This window comes from Fusarium vanettenii, assembly GCF_000151355.1.
Source record: "Fusarium vanettenii 77-13-4 chromosome 4 genomic scaffold NECHAsca_3_chr4_2_0, whole genome shotgun sequence".
NCBI lineage: Eukaryota > Fungi > Ascomycota > Sordariomycetes > Hypocreales > Nectriaceae > Fusarium > Fusarium vanettenii.
Window position 1 is genome coordinate 1,358,684 of NW_003315879.1, and position 27,574 is coordinate 1,386,257.

The window sequence follows — 27,574 nt, forward strand, 5'->3', positions numbered from 1 at the left end:
ATTTAGACCCGGGACCAAATAGTTGGTAGCCAATACCAGGTATTCAATGAGAAAGCCACTAGGTCAAAGCTGTTGAGCCTGTACTTTTTGCTTTTAGACCTTTGCAACTAGCATCGTAATCCAAGACACAATGTCACCTCCAAGAGTTAGTTTGGTGTCACGAGAGCATTGTATAGGAGGATCACATGGGAGATAATCCCCACCACACGAGCAAGTAAAGTTGGTCAATGTTTCATTAATTTCCAGGTTTCTTCTATGGAAGTGGACAAATATGCAAATTCGTGTGTTATACAAGATGATGATGATGGATGCTAGGTAGGATTTCTTTTTTTGCGCAACAAAAACAAAGACGGAGGGTGTCATTCAATCGTGAGTGTATGCATGCATGTTGTATGTGATGTTTCCCTTACTCGGACCCTGAGGTGATGATGAAGATGTGCGTGGAAAGATCTACGCCTATCCTATATGCGTGTCTTCTCCCGTGGCGAGTCGCCTGTCACCTCGGCGATGAAATCTGACATGGCCTCGAAGTAACCTTCTTCGAGAACGCTCGAGTTATGGTCACCACCGGGCAGGGGCTTCCACCGCTTGGTGGGTGCCGTGGAGATCTCGTACAGTTGCTTCATGTGCCGCGGTCTGTGAGCTAACGTTAGCCTATGTTCCGGCTTGCATAGTTGGCGACTAAAGCGGAAGGATGGTTGGATCGTCAGGGAATATTTGCTTTCTTATCAAGACCACGAGGGTTCATCTTTTGTGGGTGATGCAAATTTGATCATCACAGGATCAAGTAGTGGTTGGAGTGTGCGGATAGAGGGAAGACTTACGGGACGATCTCATCCTGCAAGCCACTGATGAAGAGGGTCGGCACCTTGTTGATACTGGGTAGTATCGACTCGCTGGGCCAGACCTGGTGGCATAGCAGGGTGAGGTATTTGGCAGGAGGCACAACGGAAGGGATAAGCTTCCGGATGGAGAGAAACGTGTTCTCGAGGATCAGGCCGGTAATAGCACCCGAGTCCTGGTTCTTGGCCACCAACTTGATGCTGACGGCACCCCCCAGACTCTGACCGTAGACGATGAGCTTGTGATCTCGTGTCTCGGCCCGCTGCCGAAGATAGTTCAGCCCAGTTTGAGCGTCAATATTCAAGCCAGACTCGTCGGGCTCTCCAGTTGAAGAGCCATAGCCTCTATACTCCAACATGAACACATTGCAACCAATATAATTGATGATCATGCGAGCAATGGGTAATCGGTGACCGATGTTCCCAGCATTCCCATGAAACATCAAAATAGTGACATTGGAGTTCTTGTGGCCACGAGGGCCCCGGATGTAGAAGGCAGAGAGCTTTTCGCCATCGTCGGTAGGGATATACAACTCTTCGAAGTTTTTGATGCCAAAGTCAGAAGGTTTAGGAACGTCGGAGCGAGAGTTTGCGGGAATGTGGCTCGGATAAATCAATGCCCTAATGCAAGCGAGAGAGGCTGGGTTAGCGTGGGGGACGGCATGATGATGTTGCGGGTCGAAGAGTGGATGAGGCAAGAAGCAGTAACAGCAGTCAATGGATAAGACGGATATACGAACTTTTGCTTAAAGTACAGCAGCGAGGTGAGGACGGCGGCGATGCCCTGTAAAGTTGCGCACGGCGTGGTCAGCTCATGGGGACTTGGACGTAGCGGGACTGGGACCTGCATTCAGGCGGATGGACGACGGCTTGCTGCGGAGTCGACGTACCGTGGAAGCCAACGCGGGCAGACGCATGTAGCCGGCGACCGACGTCAATATCGACACGGTCTGCTCGAGGTAGCTGGTAGAGGATGGCGACGGAGGAGGGTTGGAGCTGGCCATGTTTGTCCGGCTGGTTTTGCTGGGCATTACAATGGGTATGGTATACACAAACGAACAGGCCAGGGGCAACGGCTGCGAGGGTCCAAAATGCGGTGACCCAGGGCAAGCCTCCCCAGAAGGACAAGAGAGAGAGCGGTGGAGGGTTAAGGAGACGATGACTGTTGGGGCTTTTTGCTCGACAACAAGATGGTAGCCTAACAAGGGAAAACGTGTAGTAGCTGCGGACGAGGCGTAGGACAGACAACAGCTGATCCCAATGCAGGCCTATTCCAAGTTTGCATGCATGCAGGCAGTGGCCGGGAGTTGAAGCTATCCAACGGAGAGGTTCGGAGGACGTAGGTTGGTGATGGAAACAATGTCCGTGTCGTTGTTGTTGTTGGGGAAGAAGAGAAAGAAGGACAAGATGAATGAGCGGAGTGTTGGGCGAAAGGATGAATTGCCGAGCTAGTAGGCGATGCCAATAGTAGCTATTTCCTTCTCATAGGCCCTAACTGCAAAAAACAAAGGTGAATATCTCTCGATGGACCTCTGAACCCTGCCGTCTATCTCGGGAGCGATCCCACTTAAGGTAGTCCCATGCAGCAGCGCGACATGGGGTTCGCAGTGAGGATGGACAGGACAAGACGAGACGGTCGGTGACAGCGAGGTCGGAGGCGAGCCGAGGCTGAAGCTGTACAAGGCGCGTGGGATGGGATGATGTTGGAGGACGACTTTGACAGACAGTGGCCCAAAAGGGGACGTTGAAGAAAGGCGGAGCAGGGGTCGGAGTGTAGGTATAGTAGGTACGGAGAGTATCGCTGGCCTTGGAGGTTATGGTGGAGTTGAGTCGGACCTGGGCGTCTCACGAGGTGGAGAGGGATCTGACCAGAATCGAAGGAAGGTTTCGAGAAAGAAGAGGAAAGTAAGAGGGAGGGAGCTTGTTGCCTGTTGGCAATCCCCCAGAGTTCGATGGACGAATTCGAGCACGAGCACGACCCGACCATCTCAACAATGAGAGGACAACACGGAGGAGAGATTGGAAGGCTGCTATCCTCCATCTTGCTCGTTATTGGTGGGGCACGGATGATCTCAGCTCGGTGAGGTGGGGAGAGGGGAGATGATGCTACTGAGTAGTACATGCTCGACATACGCAACAGAGGTAACGGTCAGGGCTAGCTCCGCGGCCAAGGTACCCGGGCCGACGGGCCTTCTCAGGTACCCGTGTGCCCTCTGCGCCCCTTACCTGACTCTCACGGGATCCCCCATCAATGAAGCTGACACACCAGGCGAAACAGGCACAGCTCGAGCCATCCCCTCCTCCAAACAGGATCGACGAGACGAGACAATTCCAGGTTTATTATTATCCGTAAGATGGATGCTGCGTATTACGTGGGCGCCTGAGTTTTCCTACATTGGATGTGATGGCTGGGCTGTGGTGCAATGCCACGACGGCAGTGACGGACGGAATGACTTGACAGATAAGGAGGGGGCGGGCGGGTTGTGTGCAACGGCTGCCAGGGGACTCATTGCGATGATGTCGGTGGAAATGAGCATGGCACGCCATTTCCTAGCTAGGAAGCTTCTAGGAAGAAACGAACGAGCTTCTCCACGACACCAACAGAAGCTCAGAACACCGCAGTTCAGTTCGGCGCGAACATGAGGACGGACGGACCAAGGGGCAATCGTCCAATGGAAGCAAACTCATCTCGCTCAGCCGTTCATCCGAGAGAGATCTTGATATGTGCGACCACATCGTGCTATTCTCGTGTGTCTCCCCAGATCCTGAAAGGTCTTTTGAGTCAAACGTGACGAAGGAGGGCGACAAGGGGATGAGGACGCGATGTGACTGCCATTGGCGACTTGTCAAGCGTGTAATCGTGGCATTGACATGTCACGACGTGTGCCCCTGACTTTCAGGCCCGGCGGAATTGGGCTAACGTGCGTGGCCTGCATAAGGCCATGTATAAACGACAGCCGTACCCCAAAGCCCAGGTCCGAGACCTCGGGAGGCCAAGGGGTGGCCGGGCTGGCTGCGCTTGTGCTGCTGCTGCTGCTGCTCTGTGTCGGCGATGAAACAGCATCTCACCTCTTCTGCAGCATTCATCACATCTGGGCCGCGCGTGGGGGTTTCCTTCGCTTCTTGAATGTTAAACACGGAACAATTATTAAACACAGGGACCGAACAAAACCTCGACGAGGAATGCGGATAGCGGGAACTGGAGGTCCTTTTGCTAGTTGTCCCGGTTTCTTGCGCTCTTTCTCGTCCCATTATGTGTGAGTCTCGATGGAAAATCTGAACGCCTTCTCCATTCCTCAGCTTTCGTGTTGGAGCCATCAATCCCGCAACCCGCATGCCCGTCTTTTATGCTGTCGATCCAGGGATATCCCCTGAAACACGCCTCACCTTGGCTCTTCCGCGCGCACCGCCCCGGCGTTAGCCTCTTTGTGGTGAGCTTCTTTGGGGCATAGCTCAGAGAGCTAAGGCGACCACGGGACCGTTGGAAATAACGCCGCATCTTGACGGGGTCCCTGAGCAGGAGAGAGTCCACTCAGGTACGGGTCCAGAGAGCTGGCAAGGGAAGCAAAAAAATCAGACTCGTCGTCTTCTTCTGGTGATGCAGGTAAATGAACCCGGTTGTGGTCTTGTCTTGTCACCCTGTGAAGGTGGGGTGCCGACGGGAGGCGGCATGACGGCCTCGTGGGCGTGGATAGTTCATGGTCAAATACCAACCAAAAGGATAGTTTTATGCAAGGGGTCAAGGTATGCGATTGAACTTTATCATGGTAGCCCAGATGGACTTTGACTTTTTTTTGTTGTTATTGTTTGACGGACGGTTGAAAGCATATTTTCGCTTCCAGGCCCTCGCAAGGCCCTGTGCATCTATTGGTTCAACCAGTTTATGCATGTATGCTCCGGCTGTGGCCGCCGGCGGCTACGGAGGGGATATGTCGTCGGAGGCCGGAGCCCGTCGTCGAAGATGGACCGGAAGAGGCGACCTGCCACGTCCGTTGTCGAGATCCAGAAGCTGCCCCTCCATCAAGACCGGGATGCCCGCCAGCAGACAGACAGACAGGTCCCCCTCTCAGTCTCAGTCAGATCACTAGAAGCAAGATGTGAAATTTTTCTTTCTTTTTTTCTCCCCGTGTTTGCTGTCACTGCTTCTGCCCCGCCCTGCCCTGCCCCGCCGCAAAATGGTTACTGAAGCTGTCTCGACTCCACGGCCCCTCCTGCTCCCCCTTGTAAGTCGGTTCCCTTTTGGCTCAAAAGGACCCATTGAAGCGCTGCCGCTTTGAGGCCCCTCGCCTCAAGTGGACAATTGCAGACAAATCAGAGAATGATCTATCAGGAGGGAAAAGATGAAGGAGGAACAGTCAAATCCATCCAACTGGTCAGGCACAGCACACCCATCGCTGCGAAACATGCATTGCAATGGCGCGTGGTTGATCTCCAATATCGAGCGCCTCGTTCTGTGACGAGTCAATTGGAGCTGGACATCCATAACACACGCACATACTGTAAGCGCGCCACGGTCCAGGGGGGGCCATAGGGTTTTTTATTTTTTTGCTGCAACCACCCTCTGACGGTTCCTGTCACGCCTTCTGATCTGACAAGTGATTGACAAACGGACGGGCATTCCCCTCGAGCTTCCGCGAGATGGGCATGGAAGTAAAGTCTCCAATCATCGACCCATGGGCCCGGGCTTGTCATGACTGGCGGCATTGATCAGTGTCCTGTCGTGGTGCCATTCAGCCAATGGTGACGTCGCCTCACACGAGTTTCGAAGGAATGCCGGGCTGAGCTAGCGCTCGCTCGCTCGTTCACACTCACACTCAACCCAGCGTCCTGCCAGGGCGCGAGCGATGAGACTCCAGGGCGCATCAGCAGCAGCATCATCATCATCAGGGTTCTGCTAATTCGGGTAGTGTTATGGGAGAGCGTCCAATCAGTGACTTCTGGGCGTCGCCGGAGCAGCGCCCTCACACACACTGATAGGCTGAGACATGACTGGGGTTGTCCAACCAGACGTCCGTGTTTTGGATGTTGCTCGAAAGGAGGCTTCTCCTGGGCTGGTTCTGTTTGGTGTGTGTTGCATGTGTGTTGTCGCTGGTGCTTGTGCTGGCGATGAGCCATCCATCCATCCATCCATCTCACGCCAAAACATTGGATGTCCTAATTTTGGCCCTGAATGCAACGCGACGCCCACGCATTGGATCTTATGCTGCGTTGTGCAAGTTCCTGACCTGTTCGTTGGCTCTCGAGGTGTTGTTGCTGTAGGTTCGTTCTTGCCCTTACAGCCCTTTGTTTGGCTGGTACGTCAGTAGTTTCATCTGCCGCATCCACCTCAGCCGCCCTCTTTTTTATTTTTTATTTTTTCTCCGTCACCCACATCCTCTCCTTCTCCTTCAACCACCAAAACAATAACAACGTCAACAAATACCGGTTCAAAGATCTTCACGAACCAGTTCGTTCGCTTGTTTACTCCCCCTCCCCCTCCTTCTCACATTCTGGAGCCATCGTAATTAAACCTACGATCACACGCCACCGTTCCCGCCCACTACCCGCGCCTCCATCATCACGCTACGGCCAACAACACACTTGCTCTTGGACCAAGCCTAGAGATCCCGCCGCCGTAACAACCGTGCCCTCGGAAGCTCGACCAGAACCCTGGCTCGCTCGCTCGCTCGCCCTGCTGCCCGCCCTGCCCTGGCTTGCAAGCCCCTCCACCTGACTTGGGGGCTCTCTCATCTCATCTCTCAGGGCTCGCTATCTCGCTATCTCTTGTCCCGCCCGCCCCTCCATCCAAACTCGTGCTATCGTCGTCGTCAAACTTGACTTTCCGCCTTTTCCTCCCGTCCTGTCTTGACCTGGGCGTCGCATTCCTCTGCCCCTCTCAAGTGCTTCGCCTCGCTCATTCTTTGCTGCTCTCTGCTCGTCGCCTTATGCTACCCAAGTAGTGCCCAACTGAACCCAACTCCAGCCTCTGGGAGCTAGTTTTTTGCGCCTGTCATATCAGCAACTTGGGTCCAGGCCATACAGAGCTCTGCAAACTGGGCAGCCCCCGATTTTTTCTTGCGTCAAGAGTGCCCAAGCCCAAGGAACTCGCCTCGGCCGAATCACTTGGTCGCCCGTGGCCCTTGAGAGCCCACTGATCGTCTCGGCATCCAGCATTTTCTGCAACCTCTTCCAAGGTCTCTCGAAAAGCCTGCCTGACGCTCCCGTTAAATACCGCGGCGGCCACTTGACCTGCAGCTTGCCTCTTCTCCTGTCCCTCTCCCCAACTAACCTCGCCCAATCATCGACACTCGGATCGGGAGTATCCCCCTCTGAACACTGCAGCCATGGTCTCCTTCTCCTGTGAGGTACGTTGTGAATTACATTTTCTCTTCGATTGCTCGCTCGCTCGCCAAGCCCCGGTTCGATTATCCATTCATTCCCTTGCTGCTGCTATTCATGCTGCATACCTTGTCTTGTGTGTACTGCCGCCGCCAATAAGCCCGGCTACATATCTCGTACACAATTGCCCACCCACCACCCTCTCCCTCACCCTCACCCTCAGACAATGCCCACCCCCCAGGATATCATCATACACGCCTGACATCCCTCCCACCACACCATTCTTGTCACGAACCGTCTCCTTCAAGGGACACCCCTTCTTCCCCATGCCGATCTCCTGGCCCACCACAACGTTCTCGCCATGCTCTCGCCTCCCCTGGCATCCCTCAAATATCCCAGTCCACCACCCCGCCGCATCGAACGAGTCTCCATTGTCTTGCATCCCGCTATATACCCTTTCTCGTCTCTACTTACATATTATCTCTTGTCCTCGACCTGATCTCTCTGTACTATACCCATCTAACCTCACCGTCTCTCACAGGCGTGCGGTGACGTCCTCACCAAGAAGAAACTCGACCCTCATCGAAACCGCTGCCGCGGCGCCACCTTTACCTGCATCGATTGCATGGTTCACTTCCCCGGCGTCCAGTACCGATCTCATACCGTACGTATCACAGGACATGGCAGGCATCTTGGGAGTCATAGCTCCCATGTCTTCCCCCTCCGAGCCCCTGAGTCTGTGTCATGTCTTCTGACATCATATAATAGAGCTGCATGACCGAGGACCAAAAGTATCAAGGCGCCCTCTACAAAGACAACAAGAACAAGAACAAGAAGCAGAAACACAGCCACCCCAACTACAACCCCCCCACCACTCCCCAGCAGAACCAGACTCAGGTCCAGTCTCTGTCCGAAGCTATTGTCAACACCAACGACAATAACAACAACGACGACGAAGACGCTACTATGGCCCACCACGCCTACGTCGAAGACCTCCCTGAAGACCACGACTACGAATGGGCCGAGTACGAAGAGGAAGATGACAGCAGCGACGATGAGTTTGCCGGCGGCCCCCCACCAGAGGCCCCGACTCCCCCCTCAGCTGCTCCTGAACCTCATGTCGACGTATTCGAGTTCCTCGTTGGATCGGGTCAGACACCCAATGCCTCCAACATGAACCTCGCGGCCTGCCACGGACTGGTTGACGCTGAGCCAAGCACTTCACTTGTGCGATACGAACCCAAGACGGATGACTACCCTTACATGGAAGACGATGATGATGACGATGAGGACGACGACGAGGATGACGAAGATGACGACGATGAGCCTGTGGCCAAGTTCGCCAATGCTCCTCCGCCTGAGCCTCAGTTTGTCACACCAGCTCCGAAGACGGAGAGACGCAAGAGCCGAAGCAGCACCGAGAAGAAGGACAAGAAGCGCAAGCGATTACACGTTGAGGTCCCCAACGACCAGGTCATGACTGATGCGCCCCCTGTGCTGCACTCAGGACTGACTGGTGGTCTGAACCGTATGATGCGCCCCGTCTTCCCCCCATCTCCCGATTACTCTGGTGGTGACGCGCCTGAAGTCTCCCCTGCGAGCCCATTGAAGAAGTCGAAGCACTCGAAGAAGCACAGCGCCGGTCACAGCCTGTTTGGCATGATTGCGGGCGCCACCAAGCCCAAGTCTAAGAGCAAGTCTAAGACTAAGTCGTCAAAGACCAAGTCATCCAAGACTAAGAAGACATCCTCGTCGAAGAAGCACTCTCACAAGGAGAAGAAGCCTCAGCTGATCGAATACCGACCTCAAAGCAAGGACGGCAAGACCGAGCCTGGCAACAACCAGGTGATCCTCTTCAAGCCTCGTGCCGACGTCTTTCTCAGCTTCGTGGATAAGGGTCCCGAAAGCGAGAAGGGCCTGAGCATGAACAAGGTCTTGAAGCGCTTCCACAGGGAGCGTGAGGCTACGGGCAGCGAGCTTGGCAAGGGCAAGGAAGAGAAGGAGCTCTGGCGGTCGCTTCGTCTTCGCCAGAACGAACGAGGCGAGATCGTCTTGTTCTCTATCGAGTGAGTCTCGAGATGAGGCCATACACCAAACAAACAAACAAAGAAACGAAAAGAAAACAACAACAGTGGGCAACCATGGCTGGAAGCCAGACGGATGTCGAAACGGACAACGGAGTTATGAGGTTGTTGATGCATTGGAGCAACGCTTTCACGATACCTTGAGGGACATGCTTTCATTCTGTGTACAAGTTCATTTTTGAGACGGGATGGGAATGGGATAGAAGGGGTCCGGCTCGCCCGCCAGGTGTGTACCTGGAGGTTGCGACACCCGGGCCCCCGGAACCTGGTTGGGCAATTCCGTGTATAACTATACAGGGGAGCTTCTGATGGGCGGACCATGCTTGAGGCATAGGACCCCCTCTTTTTCTTCATGTCCAGATGAGATTTTCATCTTTGGAAGACTATGTTTGTTTTTTCTAGGAGTGGAATGGTGGATGGATAATGGGCGGTTGGGGAGCATTGGATGGACAGGACAGGACAGGACAGGATACCACGGGAGACAGACGTCTTGGGAGCGTTATATAGGGGCGCAACAGCTGCCCCGGGGATGCCCTCTGGCTCTGGCACTGAGCCATGGCATCATGCTTTGATGTTTTGAGCATCTGATATTGACAACGTAATGTGCAGTATTCTAATCTTGTACATTTGAATTGGAAATCAATCTACATAAATCTATATGTTTACATTACGCGCAATGGTAGTATGTGCTGTGCCAGGGCTTCGCGACGACACAATGGGCACTCAGGCTTCTCCCTCACCCAGTCCCCTATGCATTCCCAGCAAAAGACATGACCACATTGTGTCGCTGAGGGATCCCTCATCTCTTCCAGACATAGTGTGCACTTTCTCTGCTGCCCACCCTTAATGTAGCCCATGGCCTTGTCGCTTGTCAACTGGATCCGCGGCACTGTTGCCAGAGGGGTGTGAGTGGCAGCGGCGATGTCGACCTTGGACTTGGGGCTCTGCGCACCCTGGGAGAGCAGCAGGTTGTTGTCGCCATTGTAAGCGCCGTCGTGATTGAGCGAAATGTCATCCGAGGGGAAAGCGGCGCGCTCACGCGCAGCAACGGCCGACTCGGAGAGGGTGGAGCGGATATGCATGTAGGTCTGGACGGTGAGCTGGACAACGAGTAGGACGCCCAGAAGCTCGTAACCAGCGCGGTCGGGCGTATCGGGGACGGTGCGTGTGAAGACGTAGCGCAGGGATAGGAGTCTCTTGGAGAGCTGGTAGTAGGTGCCGCTGAAGTAGAACAGGGCGAGGATGACGGCTTGGAAGGGGGCGCCCGTTGTGAAGGAACTAAGGTGTGTGTCGATGTAAGCCCACAGGCGCGCCTCTCGCCCGGTTGCTGACTTGTCGTCTCGTTTTCGGAGGGCTTCTAGACGGTGCTGCAGAAGGCGGCGCAACCGGGCGCGCAGACTGGGTAGTATGCGGGCGGCCACATATGGGAGGAGGATACTGGCCACGACGTAACCTGCGCGGCGATCGATGCTCGGGAGTTTTCCGTCGCGCCCATCAATCTGCACAAGGTCACAGTACTCTTCGCCGAGAGTCCGGTTGCCGGGGATGGTGGTGAGGGCAAAGTATGTGAGGGCGGCCGCGGTCTGGAGCTCCGGGGCGCGGGCGTGGGTCAGTCGGGCGCCGCGAAGGCGACGATGCAGGTCGCTGATTATCTGAGTGAGATGACCGGTAAAGTAGGCATCTTTTTGATGGGCGCGGATGATGTCGGGGGCGGTGGCGAACGGGTAAGGCGAAGAGGATTCTGAGGAGGCCATGATGGGGAATCTCGGCGAAGAGCGTGAGGCGCGCAGGCCTTTGTGGATGGGAGTGTCTGAGTCGACTGATGCGTCGTGCGAGGGTAAACGAAAAGTGCAGTGCTATGTTGAAGTGCACGTTAAAGGGGGTATCAATGCTAGAGGTTAATGAGATTTTGTTGATGCGAAAGAGACGAGGTTGAAGTTGGAGTTGAGCCTCGGGACGACGTCTTGGGTCTCGGGAACGCTAAACCCACAGGAGCAACAAGGGGAAGCGCGCCCCGGCAAAGCTCCCCGCGTTTCCTTTTTTCTTTCATGTGCCAACTTCCTTCCTAGGAAAGTCGGCGGCCGGTCGGTACGTACCAGGCTGCCGAAGTGTTACAACCGCAGTGTCGGGCCGTTTTGTACTTGGGATGAAAGGGCCGAGGGGAGGTGACACAAGATGAATGAGGCCATGTATTGTTTATTTTGAGTGAGTAGAATACTCCAGACTAAAAGTGTATGTCGGCACTTGAGCCGGGCGAATGTGTAAGTGCAATGAGGCTCACTACCCTACAACCATAATGGGAGTACTTTTCTTTATGAATTTTTGCTTTCATAACATCCATCAATTTTCAATGATAAATTCCCTCTTCATGGGAAGCAGGAGTATTAACTCGGTGCTATGTTCAACCCCTAGGATAAGAACTTGCCAATCTCCATGCGTTCTCATCAAGATCGAGGCATCGCCGGAATTGTATCTTCAGGGAAGAACAAGGAAGATATAAGATAAAAGACTTTATAATAAACCGGAAGTGCTTTGCTACTCTCGAAGAGAATCTCTCACGAGGCTCTTCATTGGAGCGGACGCGTAAAGCCAGGCCATTGTCGGCAACAATCTGGACATCCTTTATAGCATCAAGCTCCATTAGATGATTGACGATCTCGGCCTCCCAAGTCGCTGCGTGTCTTTCAAAAGACCTGCTATAATAGGCAATCAAAGTCAATGACAAGAGAAAAACAGACCAAGCCGATAATATATATATTCCTCATGCTTCCACTTGATAGTGTCGAATGGTTTGCGACGAGGGACGAGTGAGGCGGGTATTTCCATTGCTGCTCTGTGGTAGCAATCCTTGATATGGCAGACCAGCTGGGGAGACTCTCCCGACAAAAGAGAAATAGTACTCCCCTCTCATCTCGTAGTATAGTTTCGACAATTTCATAAAGCACTGTCTCGGGCCGTCAAACTGGGACGGCACCACCATTCACCAGAGGGAGAGTGACACATGCTTGGCATTTGGACTGTGATCCTCACTGGGCATTTCCACGATCTACCACATTGTCTTCCAAGATGGCGCATTCGGAGCACCGAACCTTGGAGATCAATACCACGGGCACCGAATGTCGCGGCCCTGCCGCCGGTCCCACAGAAACAGATACATGGGTCGTAGGTGTGGTCATACACCATGTGTAGCTTGAGACATGTAAAAGGTAGTTAAAGTATGAAGAGAGATAATATATTGCGCAAGCCAGCGACTCTTCTCGCAATATGTTTTCGTGTATATATGAATAATTAGACTGGAGTAGAACGGCATCTGATGTCGAAGCTCTGGATGAATGTCCGAAATGTCAAGGTTTGAGGTAAGGTGCCGCTATTCCAATTATATATACGACAAGAGAAGGGACTTTGGAGCATTTTATCAACGCGCCACTTGTGAGGCAGTCTCAATAAGGTCTTCGTCAGACGGGCCAGCGTGAGGTGAGCGTGACCACGACCGTGTGCCAGCGTAGTAATGAGAGGCCATCTATGACTCAATTTTACCTTGGCCAAGACTTGTACTGATATATAATCCAAGAAAATTTGATGGGGTTTGACGTTTCGGTACTTTGAGGCGTTGTTTGATGGCCTGAGGTTGATGTATATATAGGTCCTCTCTGCAAGGGGATATGGAGTATCTGGCCCATGACTTGATGATGCACCTGCCCTGCATTTTCAACCGGACACAGATGATGGATTATAGAGGTAGGTCAAATCACTCCCACATCAGTGTCCACGGCCGTGGAATTTGATTACTCGCCAGTCGTTTGACCAGGAATAGCGGAATGCGTGACACCACAGTCCGGTTGGGCTGAGGGGGGGGGGCTAAGTGTGGCCCAGTTCATCTTGTACAGATAGCCGTTTCCCGCTCTCTCTATATCTGTAATGATTCCTCAAGTTCCGACCACAAAGTCACATGCCAAACATACTCGCGTATATAGTTTGTCGGTGTCTTCCATGTCGATGCTTGTACCATGTTTCTTTGCCATGAGGTTCCATAGTCGCCTTCAAACACAGATCGGATCTTTTGATCATAGTCGTCAAAGGATGTATGTCCCCCTTCTCTATAAAGGAGCATGAGACAAGGAACACAATCGGGCGACTAGCCACCCAAAGAAGAGTAGAACGCTGTTGAGATGCCGTCTCCATGCTCGTTGTCGGGTCCATCGTTAAGACTCGATATGCACGGTGAAGATTCGACCACGGCATGCCAAGTCACTGGTATATAGATTTCGCAGGTTGATTGTTGGGTTTGAAGACGACCGGATTCTTCCTCATGGCCATCTTCCTTAACACCACCGAGCCGATGGTCCAAGTTTGGATCCCAGTTGGAGCAATATCCTAAAATGTGATAAAACCCTCTGCCTCGAATCCGGGTCATCGAAGTTTGTTCGAAAACATGCACAAAGTCCTCCCCTGGATTGTTGCTGTCCTCGTACTCCCCCCACCTTCTCGTGTATATACGTGGCGGCCCCTGCGGAGGCAGAAGATAAGAATAAAAATAATGGGGATTCTCCAGGGGCAGATGAGGACGTTGTTGGGAGTATCTAGCTTCTTCCCCCTGTTGATGATGTAGTCGATCGTCCACTCGTACTCTCTTCGGACTTACTCAGGACCAAACTCCTCGGCCCTCTCTACGTTTCTTCCGCCCGGAGAGGACTTCCAAGTCATGGCTGATATATAAGTGTAATCGAAACAAGGAGAAGCCAAAATATAAGGGAATGGTCGTGCGAACTTGATCTGTGACAACCACGTCCGTTCCTTCAGGTCCATACGCTGCCGTTCCCTGTTTCATCCCAGGTGCAGACGCAGGGGGCAAACTCAAGGTTGCGCAGGTTCTTGGCTAGCCAGCAACCTTTCTTTGTGAGTTGTCCTCAAGGATGATGTGAAGATCGCGGACGAGAGGACCGAGGAGTCGATCACCAACTCTCTCACACCCTCTGCAACATGGTCTCGATCAAACGTTCTAAAGGAAGATTGTTGCCTGAACACGCCTGTACACCAGGGACAAGTCGAACATCCTGGATGCTCGGGAAGGATAGGGGATCAGAGTGGCATACTGGTGAAGTGTTTGTCAAATTGTGAAAGATCCCCACATGTCGTTTCATGGTGATGTTGAAATCTATATAATAAGGGCGGTGTCTTGAGGATTTTGGCCAAGTCAAGCTCGTGAGAGATCATGAAACCCGCAAATCTTGTGTCCATCGACTTTGTGGCAAGCTGGACACAGCTCTCGCAGAAAGGGTTGAACGTTTCGTACTGTTCATGCCGAGGCCAACAATGGCTCCATGTATTTCTTTGCCACTTGAGGGCTCTCAATATCCAAGACGAGACTGCCCGACACTGGTCATGTTGGTCGTTTCTTGCCTTTCCCGCTTGATTAGATCAGCGACAAATGTTACACCCGTCGCAAGTCCTGGGCGGTCTCCTTGTTCCTTAGTCGTCTGTAGGGCTCCCATGGTAGTTTCCATGGATACGTCGAATGCCCTCTTTGTCTTTCCACCGACTAGAGGCCCACCATGGGAGAGTAAGCTAGGGAAGAGTCTATGCACTGCTATACACGAAAAGTCCATAACTAGCTCATCGCAAAGCGGCGGAAGGCAAAGCTTGCCTGAAAGGGTGATAGTTGTCGGATATATATACTCAAGTGCGTCTTACAGAGCCATGACTCTGTCTATCAAATCGGGAGGTCAATGTATAGCGCCATGTTAGAGATATCGGAACCCTGTTCGAGGGGTCTCTGAGAGGTGTGAGATGTGAGCTTGCTGACATAGGATGCCCGTGGTTTCGTTGTCCAAATGGGTGTTCAGCAAAGACCCTGCGTTGATGAGAAACTCTGATATTTCGAGGTTGCCAACCAGAATGGCAAAGTAAAGAGGACTTGCACCCTTTTCAATCGTCTCATGACATTTCTCAACAACCCAGCAAGACATGGCCTCTCTCTTTCTCCCTCAGTATATATAGTCAAGTGACATTTTACCTCATCCATGCGAAGAGGTGTGTAAAGTGGGAGGTTCCCGCCATGGGCGTCGTGTCTGAGAACGGACAGGTGCCCGAGAACATGGGCCGATAGTGGAACAAGTATATTGTTCTTTGGCAGAATTGGGTGCTGATACTGTGCAAATTGGTACAGAAGATGAGGAAAATTGATGTTGTCAACTCAGATCTTCTGACCTGGCGTTACTGTAGCAAAGGTATCATATTCGACCGCAATAGCCCAATGGCTCCCTCGTAATTTAGACCATTGAAGAAGTCCTCCTAAAGGGCCAGAGTGTAACGGGTCTGAACCTTCCTCCATGTGGAATTCGACTGGCGAGAAGTGTCCCGGATCATCGAGTCTCTATCCCAGCGGGAGACATGCGAAGGACAAGTCCATCCAGAAAGCCGAGTGGACCATCATTTGGTCCTGGAAGCCAGGGCACTGTACGCAAAACGTCTCGTTTGTGACGGTACAGATATATAAATGTGTGACCGAGAGTCCACAACCTCAACGACAGTGTTGGTTAAGACGATTAGTCCCGCCAAATCCATTCGAGGTCAGTGCTTGTGGCTCTCATTGCTGAAAGTGGAGTATTCTATCCTCGTCCTCGATAGATCTCAGTCCCAGAAGAAAATGTCCCTCTGGAAGAAATGAGGAGTTATGCAATGTGATAACTCATGGAGGCGGACACCGGGCGTTGAACGCATCGCCTAGCGGAGGTGCTCTGAGACGAATGTAGTTGTTAGGAAACACTAATATAAATATATATACTTGAAGCAATAGCGGGCGGCTAGTATTTAATGAGATGGGATAGGTCAACACGCAGTTGATCACATCATCGTCTTGATCTTGTCGTTAAAGGAAGTGGGAGTAGGGAAAGGAAGCGGGGACAGGTCGGGGTATTTATACACGAGACCTGGGAGGTGGACTCTATGCTTTTGATCAAGAAGCCCGTGTATGATACGTGTGGTTTGTAGATGCTATCCTTGCTTGTCAAGCTGTCGATGACGGAACTAGACAACTACTTGTTACCCTCAGGCAAATAGTCAGCAACCGACCAAAATGGTCTTACCTGCCCAACTTACTCCGTACTTGCCAGGTGAATTTGTTGTTAAAGGGATTGCTCCTGACTATCAACTGACAACCCCCTTGTGCACAGCCCACTTGGAGAATTTCCCATAGCCATCCACTCATCATTGGAGGCTTGCTCCTCTGCGTGCTTCAGCAACAAACAACGCACATTTGCCCGACTGTTCAACTCCAAGTATCACCACAACAAAACACCACAATTCTTAGCTCAAAAAAAGCAAAAAAAGCAAAAATAGAAGCTGATGGGTGGCAGAGAGGCATTGGGCATGATGGTTTGACTGTGTAAAACTATATCTATTTGACTGGGTTGCCTTGATCTACCCTCTGGGTATGCTATGAGGTTGAAGTATTCTTCGATGGGCGACAGAGAGCAATGCTCCCGCCAGGCCTTGAACCTGAGTGATAACCCGAGTTTAACAAGTTCGCCCATGAAGGGGGGGCTTTCCTTGCGTGGGCATAGTATAGACTACGGATACCTAGCATAAGCCAAAAATGTAAGATAAGGTCTCTAAAAAGAAATCCAAGATGCCCGTGTGAAGGAATCTTAACAACTTGCTTCCGCCTGGGCTTGAACCAGAGGCCTTCGCATTACTTAACACTTTGATGAAGTATTAGTACGACGCTCTAACCAACTGAGCTACGGAAGCCAATCAGCTGTTGTTGAGGTGGCTTGCCGAGTTTGTGCTCTTGAGCGGGAGAGTGGGCCGCGACTAACGAACTGAGTCGGGCTCAATGCAGGATGGGAAGAGAGTTTCGTATTGACTCCTGTGGGTTATGTATGCCCTGTTGAGAGTTGTCGTTTAGTTCCAGATAATTGACTCTAAGAAACTCGTAGCTGAACACCTCCTAATTAGGAAACAGAGAAGCGTGATGCCATATTTAGGGAAACTTGGTTGCTTTTCGTACAACAATCCAAGACCAGCTTGTCTGAGCTTGCCAGTAGCTTTGGCAAACCTCAGTGGCAGGGTTCTGTCATGACAGCAGTATTATGCTCCCAATTTACCCAAGATGATCGGTTGCAGCCAAGGACGTACGCTCAACGTAACTCCCATTGTTAAACTCCTCTAGGATTGCATCACTTGGTCAATATTCACCCAGTGGTCTAAATGCAACAGTGATATCGATAGTCTATTCAATCGTATGGTTTGCCCATATCACACAACACTCTTTACAAGAAAAATCCCCACCAACTCCTTGAATTACTCAACCTCAGTCTAGTCACTACTGTGGCCCCAGAGGCTGGTTAAAGTCGAAAGGCGCCATGATGCCCTGCTCGCTTCCCTGGAGCTGCATGCTCAGAAACTCATCGGTCACGAGGGTGCCCAGCTCCTCCCCCCACTGGGCCATGAGCTCGGCCGTGACGTTATGGCTGAGCTCCAGGCCGTTCATGAGGTCTGGCACGTTGAGGGGGTCCTCGGGCGGTACCACCACCTGTGCGTTGCGCGCTCGCACGACGTAGTCCTTGATTTCGCCCATGCATGGCCACGTATGTTGGACCTCCTCCATGGCGTCGATGATGGTTGAAAGTGAACGTGCAATGTCTGAATCGTCCCACGAAGCGCCTTGGAAGAAGCGCTTCATCATGATTGTGCCCGCCGCCGTAGACAGAGTCTGTACAAAGTCCAGGGGTAATGAGCGGAAACGGTAGTGTCTCGAGTACGTCCTCATAAGCCGGAGGATGGCCTGCAGAGACTCGTAGCAGATCTCGACATCCTCGCTCTCGGCGATGCCTGGCTTCTCATACATGTGCGAAGGTGGCCGGTGAAGGATGATCATGATGGTATGGAAGAGCATACTAGACTCTGTTAGCAAATAGGAACCCACGGCCAAGGAGAGCCCACCCACTGCATGCGGAGCACAGAGGGTTGCACTACACCCACTGTCCATTGGTTCCAGTGAAGGGTGCCAGGGAGGCTCGATAGCCACTTTGTCAGCGACACGTGTATTTGCCTTGACCTGGCGGCTGCCACCGTCGCGTCCACGTTGCCCCGACGGTTCTCGAAGAGATCGGTGATCATGACGTGGGCAATCTTGCATAGTTCGGCCTGGTAGATGAAGGATCCCACGAGAGCAACACCGTCCTCAAACTCTGTCGCCGAGGCTCCTTTGCAGATGTACGTGTCGAGGAGGCCTTCCCAATCTGGAGGATACTGCAGCCTGATGGTGTTACGCACGTCGGATTCGCTCGGATGTAGAGCCGGAGGCCTTCCAAAGTAGAGGCTCAGCTGCTTGTCGGCGATGAAGATGGCCCAGTAGACTCGTCTCAAAATCTCCGTGTCGCGGTTCGAAGGTCCTTCTATCGAGGCATCCCAGTTATTCGGGTCCAGATGGAGACCCATCTCATGCGCAAGTCGAAAAGCCATGCCGGCAAAGAGCCAGCCCTTTGACGTGTGGCCTACACCAATCTCGCGATATCCTAATAGGGCCAGGGCCTGCAGGGATGTGAGTTCTGGACTGTCAAGAGTTGCGTAGATGAGCTGTTGGGCCTGGTTGGCAAAAATGTCTGAGACTGATCGGAAATCGTCGAGCTGCATCGCGCCAAGAGAGCAGATGGCGAAGAGGAGGGCATCCGAGTAATACCTCCCCGAGCCCACATCGTAGTCGCGCAAAAAGTACTCGCGGTAGACGAGCATGTGAAACTGATACTGATACTTGAAGTATGCGGCCATGCACGTCTGCGAGGTCTCGTCGTGAGGCGCATAGACGTAGCTAGGATCGCGAGGGCTGCTGGTGACGCTATTGTCCGTCATGGTGTTTGGCATGGACCCGAGCATGGGAGGCGCCGAGTGAGCTTCAGAGTGAGAGGTTCCATCATTAGACGACAGGGAAACATCCTGCGAGAGGTGAATGTGAAAGGCGCTGGTGCCGCCAAAGAACTGAGTGGCATGGCTCGACCGCGGACGCCGGAGCTGGCCGGAGCGCACTTGCGCGGCAACCACCTTGGGGTCAGTGTTTGACTTTTGATGATCTCCAGGTGACTTGTGCGAGAGATCGAGTGAAGCTGGAGGAGATAGAGCCAATTCTGATAGTATGTCATCCCTCTCGGTGCTGTCGGCCACTGCGAGCTTGCGAATTAGCAGCTCGAGTGAGGCGACCTGACCCTCAAGAGCCTGGACATAACCCTTGGATATCGGCCTTGGTTTGAAGCTTTAGTGACCGCTGTTCCTAACGCTGGCCTGATGTGATGGCGCATACCGTTGCTTCTCTCCACTTCCGCTGAGGATACACTCTGTGCCCGCCTTGACGCAACGCGAGCATGGACGCTTGCGGTCACACTTGATCTAAGAGAGAGAGAGTCAGTATATGAGAGAATTACAAGTTGACAGAGCCATACGCACCTTGCGACGACGACATCGCTCGCAGCTGGTTTCAAAGAGCATCAGCGCATTTGAGCCACTGAAGTGGAGCCCTCAAGAGGGGAGTGGAGAGAGAGTAGAACTCACGATATCTTGATGGACTCACCCATCGGAGTCTCCTCCATGATGACGAAGTCGGACTCTGGCGGTTTGGTGGCGATATATGGGAAACAGGAAAATCTTTAACAGGCACCAAGAATGGCGAAACGGATAGACGATAGCCGAGGGGGGCTTTTAAGAGGCTGAAGCTGATGGGCTGTGGTTGCGGTCGTCTCCGTCTCGTGGTTGGCGGTGGAAATTTAGGTTGGGGTAGCAGTCGAGATGCGCGCTAAATATGGAATCCTCCGCTGTCACTTGACTTGACCTCTCTCACAACTACTATCTATCACGACAGATATGATTAGTCCATTAATTTTGTTTCAATTTCTTTTATTTTCTCACAAACACTTGATCACTGACCTATTTAATCTCGTCTCTACCCTCTACTCTCTACTCTTTGCCCTCTGCACATCGTCTCTTCCTCACCCTGGCATGACCCATCTTGCATCATCTGTAATTAGGCAAATCTCATCTCGCAGCTATTCACTCACAGCCGCCGCCGGCAAATAATGTCCTCATTCGTCGCGTCCAGAACTAGCATGTGTCCAGGCGCATGCGCCATGACTAAACCCGCCAGTCTGGCCCTCATCACCGCCTCTTGGGGAGTCACACCACATCCCCAGAAGACGGGCACCTCGTCATCCTGAGCCTCGCTGAGCCGTCGTCCGTCCATCGTCAGCGGTGGTGCTCCCCACTCTGGCGAGTCAATGTCGCTGATGCCCAAGGTCTTTATTGCATCCCATCCCCACGCGATGGGCTCGCCGTGTGTGTTGCTGTGTCTGTTGGTGATGCGCCTGACGCGGTTGACGTCTTGCTTCTTGTAGGGCCGCATTGACACGACATAGGTACCGCCTGTAAAGACTCCCGATGGACAGAGAGGTACCGTAGTTCGGTACATGGGCACGTTTCTTCCAAGGACAGCATGACGAGGAGGTAAACCAGCTACCGTCAATTCTGCCTCGAAGCTGTAACTGCAGCCGATGAGAAAGGCCACATGATCGTCTGTCCACTCCGCCATGATGTCGTTGCAATTGGCCTTTTGCAATCGAGAGTCCTTGTACACCATATACCGCGGGGCATCGGTCCTCAAGTCAAACCCGGAGGCTAGTATGTCGTCTCCCCCGAGGCCTTGGATCCACGACTTGACGGCATCATACCGACCCACAGCCGCTGATTCGGCCAGCAACGGACACGGGACGGGATTGCGGACGCATAACATCCGAAAATCTTCTGCATACCGGGACGGGAGAACAATGAGATTCGCCTGGACATGACCCGGGGCTAGTCCTGAGGTTGAGGTTGTGTGTAAGTTTGCACGTGCAGCTGATCGGACGTCCTTTCCTGTGGCTAGCATCAACGCCATGGTAACGGAATCATGTCAAGACTATAGGAAACTGTATAGGTAAAGAGTTCCTGCTAAAAATACTGTCGACATAGGTTAAAGGAGATAATGACACGTTTAAAGAAACTCAACTCGACTATCAATGGCAACTGGTAGTACCCTGTTGGCTTCTCGGGTTGTCAGTCGCGAACCAGACAGCTTATCTTCAATGAAACCTCAAAACCTGTCCGGAGTGCTATTTTCCTCTCTCAAGATATGATAACGCCAAAAAGCCCTCAATTCAATGAGAATCTTAGCTTGGGGTTGGTTTTGTTGTTCATCCTGCCGGACATCCGCCTCCGCCTTCTTACTAGGCGATATTCCCACCGTCATGATAGTCCCCAACTTCCCCACACCCTCGTGCTGCAAGATGAAGATGGTCATCGGGGTTTAGAACTGTAGTATTTCCTCCGAAAACGGAGATAGTTCTGTGAAGAGAGTCCATTGTCTGTTGTCGAGGAGTGCAGTTATGACCCACGCACCAGGTTCCAAGACTCACGCAGACTTGTAGACTTTGTTACTGGAGTCTCGCTTTTGGATAGCTACTGAGTGATAACACACCCCGAAGAAAAAATGCCTATGTTTGAGTAGCTGCATCGAACCCTGTCTCAAACTGTCTCGGTTCAAGCAATGATTGCTGTTGTCACTGTTGCACTCCTTTCACCACCACTAATCACATCTTCATTGATACTCGAGACACTTTGTCCAAGTATACGCCACAACCCCAGGCTACTGAGAGCCAACTTCTAGTCCATTTCTAGTGATACCTCAATCCCAAGATATCTCCGAAGAGGGCGCCTGACGTCCTTTGAAACATATTACGGGCGAGGCGCCTCCGCGTGGCGCTTCTCGAACTTGGCGTGAGTGAACATGGCCCGTGTGTACTACCATCGGGACCAATATCTTGCTTGAGTCCTAGCAACTGGCTCTACTCTCATCGTCATAAATGGGTCCAAGGAACTGCTAGTTCTAGAAAAGACCAAGACATTGTATCAACTTTTTATGAGAGAGATCTTCACTGTTGTGCAAGGAAACAACGAACTGAGGGATATATACTTGACACTTATACGGGACCGAGGAAATGTGACATTAACCAAGATCCATAGATCATGTTCTATACTTTGATGTTACCGTTGTGCTCGTCTGAGTTCCGGGAAGTGAGCCACCGGTAGTTGGGAAACCCCTTGTGTGGACATGGACCCAGGGGCTGCATTCTTGTCACCTATCTTGAGCACGTGCGAGAGCATCTTCTGAGCCCTCGACTGCTCATATTTATCTGTTACCCTCAGTTGGACGTTGGCACGCAGCTTTTCAAAGAAAAGCGCTGCTTCACAGACCTAGAGTTGGTTGGCTCTGGCTCCTTGATGCATTGACGATTAGGTTTGCCTGTTGTTGGCCTTGAGCCTCACGTTAGTCCGGACTACTGCTCTTGAACACTTTGAGCCACCTTCTTGCTTGCCCTGACGATGTTACTAGATCGCAAATTGCCTTGTTACTAAGATACCGTTCATCTCTTGTGATGTCATGAGCAGGATCTTCTCTATGCCCTCATTTAAAGCACAACCTGTTGGCCATGTGCAATGGGCCTAATACTAGGACGAGGACGCCTCAAATGACCTTTCATGCAGGAGAATACACTTGCCTGTTATCACGACCAGCTCTACATCAAGTGCGGTTATCTACCAACTCTTCAATACGTGATTCGCTCCCACATTCCGCGCTGAAACAGGATTATTGACCTTACGGTTGCAATGAAAACGCTCGGAGTGAGCACCAACAGACAAGGTCGCATGAAACAACCTCATCTCTCAAAAGGGCGGGGAATCACGTCCCAAGCCTAGGGTCTTATAAGAATGATTGGCGATGGCCTCGGTCGCGGGGCCGGCGTGGGTCGACAATAGCGGACGAACAACAACCAACAGACATCCGGAGGTGTTTGGACAAGCGGTGTCTGTGCCTGTTCCGCCTCGGCGTCAGGGAAGCACCCGCCGGCCGAGGTGTTAGGGATGTCGGTGACGGCATCGTGGGGGCCAGGGGCACCGAGTTCTATCGGGCATCAGAGTGAGCCTCTGGACGGAGGCGGACTTGAGCTCCGTCGGGGTGTTGCAATCCGGAGGCAGTCATCCGGGTAAGAAAGCTGTAAGCGATCCGGGCTGAGTCCGGGGCAGCCAGATTTAACATTAAACATTGGCGGGAGAAAGCAGCCGAGGCAGTCAAAAGTAAGATAGCGTCATGAGTGAGTCACCTGATGGGCGTGGTTGGGCTCGAAGCACCAACCGCCCAGTTTATTCGGCGATTTCCATATCGAGACATTGTGATGGCAACCAACAAGACCCGAGTTGTTGGGTTGGTCGCGTTGTAGATTGTCAACCTGAAACCCTCAGGCGAAGCGAGTTTTCTCCCTGATGTTATCAGATCTTGGCATCATGATAGGGGACCACAAGGCAGAGTCAAGTCTCCTCTTCAGCCTTGCGAGGGAAGGGAGATCGGCGAGTTCAGTCGGTGATAAGCACAAAAAAAAACCCTTGCAGGGGATGAAAGGTCTCGGTTCCGGATTCGCGTTTAGTGGTGGTCCTCGGAAGAAAGATAGAGTCCGAAGGGATCATGCAGGGTCTAGCCCAAGGGCCAAGGGGCCAAGGGCATTGAGGGATAATAATGTGCGCTGTTCATGGCCCCATTCCCGTTCCTACCGCACGGGGGGATGTCGCTTAGGGACTGAAGCGCCTTGTTCCTGGTTGAAAAACCCCCTTGTCTTTCGGACTCTTCAAGACTCTTTCGAGTGTAGTCAGGTCTAGAACTCGGACCCGCAGGGGAATTCGGCCGGATAAGCCATCAAAGGAACCAATAACGCCTCCCACGTTGTTCAAAAAGACCGGGACCTTGCGGTTGGCGCCGAGAGTCAAAACCCCCTGCGAGCTGTTGGTTGATGTCAGTCTTGGCAAATGCTGCAAGGGCAAGCAGATGATTGAATGGTCAGCGCACGTGACCCCCTCTGACCACTCAGGTCCCAGATCTTTCAGTCTAAACCGCCAAGACAACTCGGTTACCCTTGCCCAGCTGCGCATGGCAGGGCGTTGCAAAGGAACCCTGCCTGATTCTGTGCGTGGCGATGCCTTTTCCATGGTGACCGACCTGGCTACTAGACCTATTCAGCCCTGGGAAGCCAAGCAAAAAGAGAGAGCGAGACTGAGAAGAGCGAGCAGGCCCTGTGAGGGGCTGTTGGTTCCTCTTAAGCATGTCATATCTTCCCTAGGTGCAGGAGGCCTTGTCCTCGAAGGATTCTTTCTCTTAATCTACGTAAATTGCCTTTCATGGCTTCATTCAGTCTGGTCTCTTCCGTCTCTTGTGTTTCATACAAGACTCGGTGATTGTTGACGCCCACATCCCGATCATCGTGCCACTTATCAGCTCGCCCTCTTTTTTAGAGGCAGCCGATCTCTTACTACCCAGGGAAAAGCTGCAGATCACTCAGCTAGTAGACGGGAAGAATGTCCACCACAGTCGTCACCCCGAAGGTGCCGGAGGTTTCCTCTGAAGAGTCTGGGCGCCCATCCGATCACTCTGCAGCACCACCGGAACAACCACCAGTAACCAAGCCCAAGCGGAAGAGGTGGATACTCATTCTTTCTATTGTCGCCGCTGCCATCGTGGTGATATTGGCGTTGACTCTTGGACTTTACTTTGGTCTGAAAAAGTCGAGTGGTGGTGGGGGTGGAAGCAATCAAGAGAGCCAAGATGGGACTTCTACTGACTCGAATGACTCAACCAACAACGGGACAAATCATGCAATTGAGGATAGTGTCGTTGATCTGGGCTACTCACAGTATCGAGGAAGGGAACTGGGAAACGGCATTACAGTGTTCCTCGGCATGCGCTTTGCTAAAGCTCCCATCGACGACCTGAGATGGCGTGCTCCCGTGGCCCCTGAATCTACCGAGGGCATTCAGAGCGCCGAAGATGTAAGCATTTTCAATCCAACTCGGAGTTTCATGAGGCGTTGATTAGTTCTAACTTGTTGCAGTATGGCAAAGTTTGTCCTGGTGTGAAGCAGGGTCTCGGCGGCCAATACCACGAAGACTGTCTCTTCGTCAACGTCTGGACCCCGGCTACTTCCAACCCCGACAAGAAGCTCCCCGTGATGGTGTACTTTCAATCTGGTGGTAAGATATCTCATCCGCGGCTTGTTGGCTGGTTTGGCTCACCCCTGATGTAGGCTACATCCTCGACTCGGCCCCTTACACCAACGGTACGCAGCTCATCGAGACTTCGGAAAACAACATGATCTTTGTCACCTTCAACTACCGTGTCGGACTTTTTGGTTTCCTCGCCGGGAAAGATGTCAAGGAAGATGGAGATCTTAATGCTGGTTTGCTTGACCAGCGCTTTGTGTTGAAGTGGATCCAGGAGCACATCTCCAAGGTTAGACAAACTCATCCAGATCATGAACTGGGACTACATACTGACTGCTAAAATAGTTTGGAGGTGATCCTGGCCATGTTGTGATTCACGGTCAGTCCGCCGGAGCAGGATCTGTTGCTCTCCAACTCGTCGCCTACGGCGGAAAAGACGAAGGCCTCTTTGCCGGCGTCATCTCCGAGTCCACCTTCATGCCTGGCCAACCCACGCCCGACGACCTGGAGTACCAATACGAAGACATCCTCACCAAGGTCGACTGCCTCGACGCCAAGGACAGGATGGCCTGCCTGCGCGGCAAGAGCTCCGAGGATCTGCAACAGTTCAACAGGCAGGGTCCTTTCGCTGACCGAACTTACCCGGCCACATTCTACTGGGCTCCCTGTACCGACGGCGACATGTTTCCTGATTATCCGTCCAAGCTTTATGAGAGGGGCGACTTTGTCAAGGTGCCGCTCCTGTTTGGTGCCTGTACCAATGGTGAGTCTCAAGATCAATGAGTCTGTCTTGATTGAATACTAACCCCAGTTTAGAGGGCTCCAATTATGCTGTCAACGCAGGCAGCTCTGCTCAATTCATAAGGTTCATGTTGAACGAGTACCCCTATCTCACTGATGACGACACCGAAACCATCCTCGATCTATATCCCCGCGAGCCCAGTCTCCCCAAGCACGACATCTGGTTCCCCTCGGCCTCCCGAGCCTACGGCGAAGTCACTTTCATCTGCCCGGTCAACAACATCCTCAACGCCGTCGCCGAAAACTCCAACAGCACAAATATCTGGGGGTACCGCTACAACGTCCAGATCAAGGACTTTGTCGAAGAAGGTCGTGGCGTCCCTCACGTCGCCAACGCCCCCGCTGTCTTTGGTCCAGACATGATGGCCTCTCGATCAAAAGCCAGCTACTACACCTACAACGCCCCCATGATTCCTATAGTTATGAACTACTGGGTCAGCTTCGTTCGCGCTCTCGACCCCAACGAGTACCGTTACGAGGATACTCCGCGCTGGGAGAATTGGGGTGACGATCAGAGTCGACTGGTGTTCGAGTTGGGTAACCTGACGATGGAAAGTGTCGACAGGGGAGAGCTAGAGCGGTGTGAGGCTTGGTGGGATATGGGCAACTCGACCAAGCAATGATGACAATGATATTGGTGATATTGACGGTTATAATTGTGTCAGCACATTTGTTGGAAATGATTTCGCCTCTGTTTTGCAGCTATGATACCCCTAGCCCAGACAATAAAGCATAATGTCGATTCAGTCTATCTTGACTTTGTTCAACCTCTAAACTTGGTCTTGAATCAACACTTGAACCTACTACTGCAAATCTCTATTTCCTTAACCAGCTGGGGGACTCGAGACCAAGTACTAAGAATACACTTGCACCACAAACAATTCTTCTGATTGCAATCGCTCTAGTATCTACGAGTGGCACGCGAAATTCTTTACACACTAATTCCTTGGAGGGCCTGGAACGAATCTTCCAAGCGGTTGACCTCAGCCACTAATATAGCTGCCTCCATTGCCTCTATTGTCCCCTGGCACCCTTTACCATCGAGACCCATAATCATCGCTTGTGTGAACCTTGATGCAATTGGAAAACATCGTGTGTCATCAATTCTCTGAATGCCATGGGCGATTCAAAGTTTTTCTTACATAGGATCGTACTGCTCGTTTCGCCTCTGATGCCCAACGCCGTACTCGCCGGGTTTTATGATGTGATTTCTGCTGAAGACCCTGACTCGTTGGACTAGATCCAATGCCAGATTCGTCGAAAGAGCTGTAATGACCAGCACTGGGTCGTAGAGGCGTTGGGTCGCTACCGTTCACAGCTGATACCCTTCGACGTTTTCTTATCCTCGCCCTTGGTGCGGTTCTTGGCCGGAGAAATGACACCTTTGTTCCCGGTACCTTGGAATTCCTCGATCGGCCAGAGGAAGCTTGGGGTCTCGATATCCCGGGCTCGCTTCTAGGA

General features: G+C 52.3%; 6 protein-coding genes across 6 annotated transcripts; 2 read left to right on the plus strand and 4 right to left on the minus strand.

The window, feature by feature from the left end:
* Positions 1 to 220: 220 nt before the first annotated feature.
* Positions 221 to 1,846, minus strand: NECHADRAFT_100042 (uncharacterized protein; the record flags this gene model as incomplete). Its single annotated transcript, XM_003052078.1, has 4 exons — positions 221 to 636; positions 825 to 1,463; positions 1,583 to 1,626; positions 1,733 to 1,846. 4 exons carry the CDS (start codon positions 1,844 to 1,846, stop codon positions 462 to 464), a joined length of 972 nt encoding a protein of 323 aa, XP_003052124.1. The 3' UTR covers positions 221 to 461.
* A 5,319-nt stretch (positions 1,847 to 7,165) lies between these two features.
* Positions 7,166 to 9,230, plus strand: NECHADRAFT_100043 (uncharacterized protein; the record flags this gene model as incomplete). Its single annotated transcript, XM_003051630.1, has 3 exons — positions 7,166 to 7,186; positions 7,702 to 7,824; positions 7,929 to 9,230. The coding sequence occupies 3 exons, from the start codon at positions 7,166 to 7,168 to the stop codon at positions 9,228 to 9,230; spliced, it is 1,446 nt and encodes a 481-aa protein (XP_003051676.1).
* A 676-nt stretch (positions 9,231 to 9,906) lies between these two features.
* Positions 9,907 to 10,998, minus strand: NECHADRAFT_37879 (uncharacterized protein; the record flags this gene model as incomplete). Its single annotated transcript, XM_003052079.1, has 1 exon — positions 9,907 to 10,998. One exon carries the CDS (start codon positions 10,996 to 10,998, stop codon positions 9,907 to 9,909), a length of 1,092 nt encoding a protein of 363 aa, XP_003052125.1.
* A 6,569-nt stretch (positions 10,999 to 17,567) lies between these two features.
* Positions 17,568 to 19,726, minus strand: NECHADRAFT_37522 (uncharacterized protein; the record flags this gene model as incomplete). Its single annotated transcript, XM_003052080.1, has 4 exons — positions 17,568 to 18,141; positions 18,192 to 19,481; positions 19,542 to 19,627; positions 19,685 to 19,726. 4 exons carry the CDS (start codon positions 19,724 to 19,726, stop codon positions 17,568 to 17,570), a joined length of 1,992 nt encoding a protein of 663 aa, XP_003052126.1.
* Positions 19,727 to 20,288: 562 nt separating this feature from the next.
* On the minus strand, positions 20,289 to 21,155 carry NECHADRAFT_38082 (uncharacterized protein; the record flags this gene model as incomplete). The annotated part of the gene is made up of 1 exon (XM_003052081.1): positions 20,289 to 21,155. The coding sequence occupies one exon, from the start codon at positions 21,153 to 21,155 to the stop codon at positions 20,289 to 20,291; it is 867 nt and encodes a 288-aa protein (XP_003052127.1).
* A 3,338-nt stretch (positions 21,156 to 24,493) lies between these two features.
* NECHADRAFT_104083 (uncharacterized protein) lies at positions 24,494 to 26,857 on the plus strand (the record flags this gene model as incomplete). Its single annotated transcript, XM_003051631.1, has 6 exons — positions 24,494 to 24,527; positions 24,750 to 25,141; positions 25,204 to 25,342; positions 25,396 to 25,601; positions 25,658 to 26,075; positions 26,129 to 26,857. 6 exons carry the CDS (start codon positions 24,494 to 24,496, stop codon positions 26,734 to 26,736), a joined length of 1,797 nt encoding a protein of 598 aa, XP_003051677.1. The 3' UTR covers positions 26,737 to 26,857.
* Between the last annotated feature and the right edge of the window lie 717 nt (positions 26,858 to 27,574).